Here is a 12,573-nt window from a genome sequence, read left to right on the forward strand (position 1 = left end):
GACACCTGAATCAAACGACCACAGAGAGCAAAACATTGAAAAATCAAATGAAAATGAATACTGGTGAGGATGTGGAGAATATGACCCCTCATTCACTGTTGGTGGGAATGTAAGATGGTACAACCACTATGGAAAGCAATATGGAGACTACTAAAAATGTTGACTATAGAGTTACCAACAGACCCAGTTATTCCCTTACTGAGCATTTACTGTAAAAGCTCCATGTCTCAGTTCAGAGAGATTTGTTCAACCATGTTTATAGCTGCTCAATTAATAATAGCTAAGAGCTAGAATCAACCCAGATGTCCATCATTAGACAAATGGATAATGAAGATGTGGTATATCTACACGATGGAATTCTACACAGCAGTAAGGAAAAATGACACAATGAAATTTGAAGAAAAATGGTCAAATGTGGAACAGATCATTCTCAGTGAACTCACCCAATCACAGGAGGATATTCATCACATGGTCTCACTCATCTGTGGCTTCTAACCTGAATCTGCCTAAGATTCTGACATACTGAATAAGCATCTTGAAGACTGGCCAATAGAGAGGGTGGGGTGGGGGACACAAAACTGGACCCAAATGGCAATGGTACCATAGAATTTTACATCCTGAAAGACAGACTAAATGGTTGAACCTTGTCAGGCCCTTAGAAGGAACACCTGAATCATAAGGCCCTGGAGAGTGTAAGATGAAGACTAACCTTAATCTTCTCCCATTTCTCTCTTTCTTTCTGCTGTCTCTTCACTCTATCTCATTTACATTACCTATCTTTTTCTTCCTCTTTCCTTAGTGTTGGCCTATAACTCCCAGTACACACATGTGGTTAACATCCACAATGAACTGCTCATCAGAGACACCTACAAGGTTTCCCAAAAGAAGATAGATTTCTGTCAAAGTACTTGATGACCCACCAAAAGTTAGTGGTAAGACCCTACTGTAGAAGACACCATATGCTATTGGTATTGAACATGGAGTGACATGGCTGGAATCTGGAAGAGAGTCATTCCCCAGATAGTTAGCTCATCTAGTGCCAGAAGGTGATACATGAGTGACTGGGGGAAAATGACCAACATCTGTCCAAGCAACTTGTGGTCTAAGCTACTCAGCAGCAAATAACCTGACATGATGCTCACACAAGAGCAATGGCACACTGCCATTGTGGGTAACCAACTGCTCTTGATTTGACCAACTGATCCACTCAGTGTAATGGAACTCATCACTAGAGCTGAGAAACAAGTCAGATCCATAATCAAAAAATGACCACACTCTCCATTACCAAGCTCCTACCAATTGTGGGCTACAAGAGGGCCTATACCTATTAAATTCTCTCTAAAATAATCATGGTTATCCCATTTATCTGGTGCTGACTTCACTCACCATTGGAGAATTTGCTTCCTTTTTTCAGATAAACAGATCCTGAGGAGAGAATCAGTCCATGGCACGTCACCAGGGCCCCAACTGAAACCATGAGTAATTGGGAAATGAGAAAGAGTGCTGCTTTCTTGGTGAACCTGGTACCAGCACAAGGGTAAAGGATATAGACACAGAGAACACCTGACTGCTACCAAACCAGATATCCAGAGACACAGAGGCTCCCAATACCTCATCACGGAAGTAAACCTAAAATGAACCTATTATGGCTCAGGGAAATTTGCAGAAGAGGGGGCAGAAAGATTGTTAGAGCCACATGTTGGGACATTGTGCACAGACACATTGCCTCTTACTCATAACTGATGGCTAACCTCACAATGCATGACCCACATTCCCCAATGAAGAGGGTCTCTGCAGATGGGGGAGGACAGGGAGGAGGCTAATGATGGTACCAAGATGGCTGTACATATACTGTGTACATAAGTAATTTAAAAAAAAAAAAGAGTGCAGCCCAGAGTTCCCTCTGGTCAGGGGTTGTAAAGACATAGTTTATGTCACATTGCTAAACAAGTACATGAAAGCAGAGCCTAGTTACAAAAGTGGAGGAAAAAAAAAACAACAACAGTTAGTGGTTATCTCACTCAAGCAGATGGCCTGGTATCATTTTGCATACCAATTCAACATTTGCAATGCACCACATCCTACATAACAAAGGTAACATTTCCTTATGACATTTCCTCATCCATCACATTCCCTTATTCCCTTATCCATCGCAGTAAGTACATGTGAAGAAGAGAATATTCTCTAGGGTTCCCCCATAACAATATTTCAGCCACAGACTCTTTTTTCTTTTACAGATTCATATTAATTCCTTTGATGTTACTATTCATCTCTCAAGTGACATTGTTCTTTCAAGAGGATTCTCTCAGATCTCTCTCTCTTTTGTGCAGACCAATAGTGAGTAATATATCACTGCTGGTGTGAGGTTCCTGAAGGAGGCTCTTGTTCTAGATAGCAGAGAAATGTTGTGCTGTATATGGAAGAAGCTGAAGATATGTTTCAGCTTCTCATGCAGGACACACAAGGTTGAAACTTCTGGAAGTGCCAGAAAACCACCATCTGCTTGGAAAACTATAAGTATCTCCTATCCTTCAGACACAAGGAAAGGGACATGTGTAGTAGACATTTTCATGTCTTTGGGATGGACAACCAAGCCAGGAGCAGTATAGCAGAGGAGGGAAGTTATTTATTTCAAGCTTATACATCCAGGGAAATTCCATCAATGGCAGAAGAAGTTGGTTCTTGTTCAGAAAACTAAGCAGAGAGAGAAACTACCAGTAACTAGCAAACATCAAAAAGTAGCAAGTGTGAAAACCTCCTCCATGAAGACCAGCTGACAAAAAGCTTGAAAAAGCCATGCTGCATGCAGTTCAATGGAAGAAAGAGAAATCACCAGTGGATATACTCACCAGTGGACAGTAAAAACCTTAAATTTTGCCAACCAGGCCAAATGAGCCAACAGGTGCAATAGTGGCACATCTATTATAGGGGAAACCAACCAATCTGAAATTGGACTGGAGGACCACTCAAGGGGAGGGAGTACATCCCCGATAGTGAAAGCCTACAACAGGGGTAGTCATGAGCCCTAGGGGTGTAAAGTCTGCTTGTGTCTGGCTAAATGTATATACTATGTTCACCAAACTGCCCAGTAAGCACTTCTCTTATGTTCATACCCATATATTAATACTACTCTCATTTTGATTAGAGAAGTTTCTCTTTTCAGATGGCAGTGATCTTGTAATGACTCAGAAGGCACTATGGTGTGAGAAGAAGTGACAAAGGAGTGCTCAGCACTGAAATACCACTTATCACACCTTCTAAGGTTCAGGGTCCATTGCAGAAGAGGTGGCAGAAAGAATGTAACAACCAAAGGGTAGGACTCTACAACATGTTCCTCCAGACACAAAATGGCCTGGATATACATGACCTCACAATGCCTGACACTACCTACACAAGACTATCATAATAGGAGGAAAAGATGATGACATGAAAATAAAGAGAGACTGATTGAGAGGGGGAGGGGACATGATGGAGAATGGAGTTTTAAAAGGGAAAGTGGGGGAGAGGGAGAGAATTACCATGGGTTATTGTCTACAATTATGGAAGTTGTCAATAAAAAGATAAATTTTAAAAAAGTAGCAAGCACAGACTAGCAGCAAGCAAGATGCTTAGAGCTCAAACATCTGTGCATATGTTTGCCCTGGGATTTAGATCTGTCCTCAAACACATCTTTGGGCTGGATCCCAGGATCACTCCCTAGTAACCTCCTCCAGCCAGATGGCTAGAGACACAAGTTACAAGCTTTACTAAAGCATATGAGTCTATGGGGAACACATGTTCAATCTAATGCACTCTACCCCTGGCCTCCATATATTCATAACCATCTCATATTGCAAATTACATGCAGTCCATCTTCCAGGGTTCCCATAGTCTTTAGCAATTTTGAGACTGTTCATTAACTATGAATCCTGTAAAATCAAAACAAGTTACATACTTCCAACATATGATGGCACAGAGTAAACATTTCCCTTGTTATAAGGCATATCAAGGAGAGGCTGGACCAATGCAAAATCAATAACCATCAGGTAAACCTCAAACATCTGCAGTTCAGGTCCAGCATCCATAAGTAATGATGACAGTCTGTATTTCCAATTTCTGCTCCTCCAACTGGGCTGAGTAGCCAGGGAAAATTTCCCCTGAACCAGCCTCATAGCTCTTACACATTCCTGGTAGATCCAAAACATCTTCAGGTCTCCGTTGCAAGTCATGGTCCATCTTACAATGGCCTCACTGGTATCCAATAAAGGATATCACCCTGCTTCACAGGCTGCATTTCAGTAGTGGTCCTGCAAGAGTGGGCACTTCATGACCCACTTCCATGCATGCTTTCAAAATACCAGGTGTGCAGTAACACAGCCAGCTATTAATCCAGGTAGGAAGTAAATCGAGATCTTGAGAAGTATGTTTCTTCCTTTCAGTTACCATTCAGTTCTTTCCTTGGTTGAATTTACCCCAGCCATCTTTTTCATTGTTTCATTGTTAGGTAGTTGGGACATCTTTAATGATAGTAATTTGCCTGGCAATAGTAGCTTTAGAAACCTAAAACCTGTCTCTGACCCAGTAATTTTAAGCTTCCCTTTAATTTTTCCAACCTTACATCATACATTTTTTCATTCCTATGTCATTGGCCAAGCACATCATTTCATACTTTTAAATCCAACCTTGATTAAACTCTTTGTATTAGGGTATCAGAACACAACCAGTCTTTATGCCAATAGCCCAGTTTCAGCAAAGTTTGCTGCTGTCTTTCTTTCCCCTTTAAAAATTCATAAACCAACATAATCCTCTCTGCACTTAGCATTTTCAAATTCTCACCAGAATAGCCCATAAAGTTTGGCTTACTACTCTAGAAGGCATCATCCTCCCCAGGTACCATTTCCATACATATTCTTCTAACACATAAGTTTCAAAAGATCAAAATCCATACGGTCAGATTCACTGTGCAGCAGGAATCCACTGCTGGTGGCAAATTTCTGTAGTAGACAGTTTCAAGTTGCTAGGATGAACATACAAACCAGGCATAGTTTAGGGGAGGAAGGCATTTATTTCAAACTGATAGATCCAGGGAAGTTCCATTAATAGCATGAGAAGGAAGTACATTTAGGATGACTGGATCCCTGAAGGTAAAAAAAAAAAAAAGGCAGGAAAACTTGCACTGGCTAGAACTCAATGATGATCTGACTTCTTATTTCTTGCCTGGTTCCCTAGACCTGTTTCTCCATAAACAACCAGGAGCCCTCCTTTAAACACTGTAGTTGGTCAAGTTCAGGCCTCAGAATTTGGTGCCAGGGCTAGCCTCTTCCTGAGACAGCCTCTAGCCCTAATCAACCAGCTGTCCCTCTGGTTCATCAGAGCCAGAAGACATCCCACCACTATAAGTTTATAAATACCTTTGCAAGGGGAGAGCAGGCTCTCTAACCACTTAGGAACTTCCAGCTGTGGGTGAGACTTTCCCTTGGCTAGACCTGGGTTGGTTCAACCCAGGCCTAGGCCCAGGCCCAGCCAGGAGGGCCCCATAGCCCTTACTCTCCACATGGGCTCCTTTATCTCCTCTAGTTCTGCACATGGCAGGAGCTCCTTGAAATTTCTTTTCTCTCTTCTATTTCTGTGATTTTTCCAGGCCCTCCACGTGGGATCTCTAGCCACATGGTTGCCGTTCCTTGGCTCTGCACTTCCCTCAGTAAATATAATAACTTAATAATTACCCTTCTTAGTCTTCTTTTTTATTCAATTGTTTGTTAAAATTAGAAATGAACCCAGGGTTTAGGGCTCAAGGACTGTCCTGGACCCAGAGCAACCTGTTACAGGTAGAAGAAGATAATCCATTTATAAATCCTCCACCAGTGACACCTCCTCCATCACAGCTTAACTTACTTTGTTAATTTTCTCAACTTCAGTTCCTTCAAGAAATTTGAATTTATCTAACAAGTTGTTTTATGCCATTCTTAAGAACAAAATATCTGATCATAGCCTCCCCTGTCTTCTATTTCACAAGCTAGCCTATAAATTTATTGCCCTGTGGAAGGATGCATTAGACTTATTTAGAAAGTGAACTCCTTAGTATAAGGAGCTTCTCTAGTTCACATTTTATTATTTTCCCATACTTCATGGTAGTATCTCAAATGTAATCACTAACATAATACTCAGATCTTCTCTTTAAAAAGATGAGTGTCAGTCAGGTGTGGTGGCACACACCTTTAATCCCAGCATTTGGGAGGCAGAGGTAGAAGGATCACCATGAGTTCGAGGCTGCCCTGAGACTACATAGTGAATTCCAGGTCAGCCTGAGCTAGAGTGAAACCCTACCTCAAAAAACCAAAAGCAAAACTAAACAAACAAACAAATAAAAAACCAACCAAACAGAAAAAGAAAGAAAAAAAAAAGATGAGTGTCAAATATAACCATGTAGCTCCAGACCTATAACAGGCATTTCCGTCTTTCAATATTTTCTTACTAATACCAATCCAAGTAGCTGCCCAAATCACTACATAACTTTGACATACTCTTGTATGTCAAATCTGATTCCAGCACCACAACATTGTATCTTTCCCCTGTACCTCCTCACCTCTCCAGTTAGACATGATAAAATTTTGATTTTTCTTTAAATCAGTATACTCATAGTCACATAAGTTTCAGCTTAATTCTTATTAATTCACTTGGTTTTTTGAGGTAGGGTCTCATTGTAACTCAGGCTGACTTGGAATTCACTATGTAGTTTGAGAGTGGTTTTAAACTCTCAGTGATCCTCCTACCTCTGCCTTCTGAGTGCTGGGATTAAAGACATGTGCCACCAGTCCAGGTTTAATTTACTTTTTTTTATAGTAAAAGAGTAGTCTTTTATTTCTGTTGGCCACAATCCTCACCATGCTAATTTACTTTTTAATCTTATATCAATCCTGTGTTAGAAGGTCATTGCTTTGTTATTGTAATCACTCAATGGCCTAAGGCTGAGTCAGCTGTGATGTTCCACCCCTTTCTTTTTGTCAGGTACTAAGGTATCAAATATCTTCATAGCTTCCCTATGACTAGAGCAAAAAGTATTCTCATTATTGTAGTCATCCTCACATTTCTGGGAAGAACTTCCAAGCCAGGCACAATTTAGTGGAGGGAAGAATTTATTCAAGCATATAGATCCAGGGAGATGGTCCATAAATTGGCTAAAGAAGGTGGACCCCATCCATAAATCCAAGCACAGAGATGCCACTGAACATCTAGGACCCCAAACAAACATAGCCAGAGATTAAAATCCTCCCTGCATACCTTTAGGTGGAATTCAGATCTACACCCAAACATATCTTAGGGCTAGGTCCCAGGATCTGCCCCCAGTGATGCCTCCTCCAGCCAGGCAGCTGATTATCCAAGTTATAAGCTTTAATAAAACACTTCAGTCTATGGAAGCCATACATCAAACTACTATACTCACTATGTATGTATGGATAGTGTGGGGTGGATAACTAATTCTATTCTTCATTTTTCATCTCAAATAGCAAGATATGTTATTTTTCTGAATGTTTACTTCTATGTTGAGTTCAATTCATTTTTGAACTGGTGAAAACAACCTATTGTCTGTGTTAATGAACAGACCTCGGAGAATAAAGTGATGATTTTACTCCATCAGAATCCTATGCTGAGGTAACTGTTATCCTTTCCTAGATGATTTTGTCTGTGCTTATACCACCAGCTCCATCTCCCAGAGAAAATGTAGTACAGCACATGACTGTTGTAATCAGCTTCATGTTGCTGGCAGAAAACATACAACCAAGAGCAGCACGTGGGAGGAAAAGGTTTATTTTGGCTTACTGACTTGCAAAGAAGCTCCATGATGGCAAAGGAAAACGATGGGATGAGCAGAGGGTGGCCAACATCAGGTGGACAATAGCAACAAGAGAGTGTGCCAAACACTGGCAAGGGGAATCTGGCTATAATACCCATAAGCCTGCCCCCAACAATACACTGCCTCAAGGATGCCCTAATTCCCAAATTTCCCCCAGCTAGGGACCTAACATTCTGAACACATAAGTTTATGGGGGACACCAGAATTAAACCACAATATTCTGCTCCTGAGACCCATAAACTGATAACCGTCCATGATATGAAATGCAATGCATTCAGTCCAATATATTAATCCCAATGATACTCAAATATCTTCCATAGTCCAAGGTCCTTTCCCAATGATGCTCAAATATCCCCATAGTCCAAGGTCTTTTAACTGAGCCATAACACACACACACAAATGGCACAGAATAAACATTCACACAAAAGATGGCACTGAGCATAACATGGAAAAATTGAACCAATACAAGATTTAAAATGAGCAGGGCAAAATCAAAGTCTGTCTCCAAGTCCACTAAGTCTAACCAGCAGCAAGTCTGGAATTTGAATTCTGCCTCTCCAATTAGGCTACTCACAATCCCGAGAAATTTCATCCAGTGCTGGCAGCTGTCCTTGGCAGCCATCCCATAGTCCTGGCATCTCCATTGGGTTTCCACTGCAACCTATAGTTCATTATTATGGCTTCATTAGGTCTCCACATAAGTAATCCAATAAGGCTGCTTCATACTGCCCACGGAAATTTCCAAGAAACAACACCATGCTGAAAACTCAATGACCCTCTATTTCCTGTATTCCATAGTACCAGGTAGGCTACCAACTTGTTAATCCAGAGGGAAATAAAGAGGCTTTGAAGAATAAGACACTCCTTTGGCATTCAGGACCCTTACTTCAAAAGAGCCTGCATTCTTCCTGCTGTAACAATGCAGATCAGCTGGCCCAATCTCAATGGTTGTAATCTCTCAAACAATTGCAAGTGAATAGGCATCAGTTTGGGCCCAAAGATTTCATATCTTTCTGCACCGTATCCATCTGCTTACAGTAATCCATTTCTATGCAATGCAACCCTGCACAAGTTCCCAGGACATGGCCATAACAGCATGCCTTTCACACAAACTGCTTCTATCACATTCCAGTCAAAGTTCTTTCTTCCCCTTATAAGCTAAACTTCACAGTCTATATTTCATACTGCATTTAGGCCTTTTAACTCTGGCCAGAATAGTCTATCATGCTGTACCTGCAACATTACAAGGCATCTCTTAAACCAAGGTTTCAAATCCTTCCACATCTTGCTAATCAATTCCAAAAGGCCAAAAGCCACATAGTCAGGTTTTTAGCAGTAACAACCCTATTTTTGGTACCAATCTTACTGGTTCACTTAGCTTAACCTTCCTGGAAGAAAACAACCAAGAGCATCTTGTTGGAGTAAAGGGTTTATTCTGCTTACAGACTTGAGGAGAAGCTCCATGATGGCAGTGGTGCACATCACCTCCTGGCCAACATCAGGTGGACAACAACAGCAGGAAAGTGTGAAAAATTCTGGCAAGATGAAGATGGCTATAACATCAATAAGCATGCCACCAATATACTGCCTCCAGGAAGCTTCAGTTCCCAAATTTCCACTATCTGGGACCCTAGTATTCAGAACATATAAGTTTGTGGGGAACACCAGAATCCACAACAATGACCATAGATAAAAGTAAATTATGGGGGGCGGGGGGTATTACCATGGGATTTTTTTATAATCAACGAAAATGTTAATAAAAATTAAATATGTTAATTTTTAATTTAATTTAATTTAATTTTAATACTGAACAGTATGGCACAGTCTCAAACTCACTATGTAGCCAAAGCTGGCCTTAGTCTTCTTGCCTCCACTTCCTGAGGACTAGGATCACAACTGTGTCCCACCACACCTGACATAACATCTAATTTCTTACTCCTCGTTTCTCCTGTTGGCTTTGCTCCTGTGTCACATGAGAAGTGCTGAGCTGTCATCATGAAGGATGATGAACAATCGCAAGATCAGATGGCATGGGGAGAAGATGCTTCACTTGAGAACTTTGATCTCAAAGTCCTATTCTAAGAGGTAGCCCTGGCTACATACAAGCTCTCAGTGCTTATCATGGCAACCTTGCTCAACTTCTGACCGTGAGATAGGTTTGGGTATTAAATGCAAATAGTTTATAATACATGGCTTTATTACACTGCATATTTTTTATTTGAAAGCTTTATTTTATTTATTAATTTGAGAGGAATAGAGAGAACTAGGGGGGAGAGAATGGGTATGCCAGGGTCTCCAGCCACTGCAAACAAACATCAGATGCATGTGCCCCTTTGTGCATCTGGTTTACATGGGTCCTGGGGAATGAAACCTGAGTCCAGTGACATTGCAGGCAAAGTGCCTTAACCACTAAGCAATCTCTCCAGCTTGTAGATTTTTTTTTAAATACCTTAATAGTTTTGAGCAACCCTGAATGTAAAAATTGTTGACAACCTTTGGGTAAATAATAAGCACCTAGTGAAATGAAAGTACATTTTCTTACACTAATTAAAATGTAAGAAAATACAAAACCAATGTGAATAAAATTACTGAGAAGTTTAGCTTTTAAAATGATTTGAATGACTTTAAACTATATCACTATATCTCTATTATTATTATGGATCTAAAAAATATAATTTACAATGTATGTATACAACTTCTATAAGTATATAAAATAATTAACATTCATCCCAAATTTAATTGAAAAGTTGTTAAATGCATAATGTTGTTTTATGTATAATATTTACCTAAAATTTTGTCATTTTTACTTTGTATTAAATTATATTTATTTGAAATTGTCATTGTTTTCTGAGATAGGGTCTTGCTCTAACCCAGGCTGACCTGGAAATCACTATGAAGTCTCAGACTGACCTCAAAATCACAGCAATCCTTTCGTCATTGCCTCTGGAGTGCTAGGATTAAAGGTGTGTACTGTTACACCCAGTTAAAATCATCATTTTTATACCTTGTGTTGGATATCATAAATAAATTTCACACATATATTACCTTAGCCAGTAAGACATCTCTCAAGCCCCCAAGTTTTATTTCTTGCTGTGTGAACTCTCATATACAATTGTGTTATGTGGCATTTTTCTTTTGACTGCGCTCTGTACTTTCATATCTCCAAGGCACATTAGGAAGAAAATCTAATTATTGATTTTAAAATTCCAACCAGAAATTACTCATATACCCCAAGCATCTGCTGTGACCTCACTTTCATTTCATTCTCTTATATCATTTGACATAATTGAATGAAAGAGAAGCTTCCATAGTATTTTATTATCTCCCTGCTTGTGAAAAGGAAACTGTAGAAACTCTTAGCCTCATTCACTCTCACTATGAAATAAATTACCCGACCTCCAACCTACTCAATTTATTCACATAATAACAATAGATGTTAAATGTTGTAAACATCATTTCATAATAGATCAACATAAGATTTTTTGACATTTGTTCAATAAATAAGATAAATACAAAAGAAGTAATATGAGAAACTGAATGTGTTAAACATTTTACTGTGATGCAAATACATGTGTGTTATAGATAAATATATAAATCTTACATATATTATTCATGTACAAATAATGGAAATAAACATATAAATATAAATAAATGACAAGTCTACCATCTCTGAGGGATTGTTGCTCTTGAAGATAATTATTTAATAGAACCTAAATATTTGCTGAATTTAGCTCAAAAAATATGGCTCAAGTGGAAATAATTGTCTCTCAGAATGACCACAGGTAGACACACAATTTGCAGATGGCAGGGCATCAGGAAGGAGGGTTTCAAGATGACTCCAGGTCTCTCTGGACTTCCAGCCTTTCTCGACACAACTTTATCATCAGGAGAAGGCTCTCATGATTTCTGATCTGACGATTTCCCAGGCACAGTCGCTGTACTTCTTCTCTTTCAGGTAGAGATGAATTCTCCTGAAGTATCTCCTCAAGGCCAGGCTTGGGTCCTCAGCAGAACTGTCCCCTCCCGTCGCCTGCACTAAACATGGCTGCAGGGCCTCCACGTGCTGAAGCAGCTCACTGCGGAGCTGGAGCAGGAGGGTCTCATCCCAGGCAGCAGAGGCGTGGTCTGTGGAGAAGAGCTGGAGGGTCTGCTGGAGCACCAGCTGGGAGACAGACATGGCCTGGGCCTTCTGCAACTGGACACCATCCACCATCTTCCGGGGGAGTCGGAAGTCCCTTCTGTCCTTCAGACACAGGAAAGGGGAGACCCTCCTCATTTGGTCCAGGAGGTCTAAGGTCCTTCTGGTAAGCATGACAGAGTTGTGGGGCAGGTCACAGCCCAGAGAGCTAACAGAGCCATAGCTGCACACCACCATGGCGACCAATAGAGGGAGCAGGAGAGCCATGGGGAAATGAGGGTGCTGCTGGCCTGGCTGAGCTGGAGGCTGGGTGAAGCTGGAAGCTGAGGTTCTCTGAAGACATTCTCTGTCTATATGGCCTTTATACAGGAACAATGATTTTCATTTTCTGAACATCTCTTTACAGTTTTGCTTCTTTTTTTTTGTTTTGTTTTCATCTGTATGTTTTCCATGTGGCCTAAGAACACAAGGAGACTAAGATACTCCTTTTGCAATGGAAGATGAATTTTCTCAGTAAACTTCAGGTGTTTCTATCCACATAGTAATTAGCATTCTTCTGAAAGTCATCTATGGCCTAAAGTAAGAACTGTCGACATGTATT

The 12,573-nt window shown here is 40.4% G+C and overlaps 1 protein-coding gene across 1 annotated transcript; it reads right to left on the reverse strand.

The window, feature by feature from the left end:
* Positions 1-11,717: 11,717 nt before the first annotated feature.
* LOC101605416 (interferon omega-1-like) lies at positions 11,718-12,239 on the reverse strand. Its single transcript, XM_012948776.2, has one exon. It carries the CDS (start codon positions 12,237-12,239, stop codon positions 11,718-11,720), a length of 522 nt encoding a protein of 173 aa, XP_012804230.2.
* Between the last annotated feature and the right edge of the window lie 334 nt (positions 12,240-12,573).

The sequence above is a fragment of the Jaculus jaculus genome, chromosome 1 (genome assembly GCF_020740685.1).
Source record: "Jaculus jaculus isolate mJacJac1 chromosome 1, mJacJac1.mat.Y.cur, whole genome shotgun sequence".
In the NCBI taxonomy this organism is placed as follows: domain Eukaryota; kingdom Metazoa; phylum Chordata; class Mammalia; order Rodentia; family Dipodidae; genus Jaculus; species Jaculus jaculus.

Bases quoted from the DNA above. Each gene is read 5' to 3' on its own strand.
- LOC101605416 (XM_012948776.2), bottom strand. From the start codon at position 12,239: ATGGCTCTCCTGCTCCCTCTATTGGTCGCCATGGTGGTGTGCAGCTAT.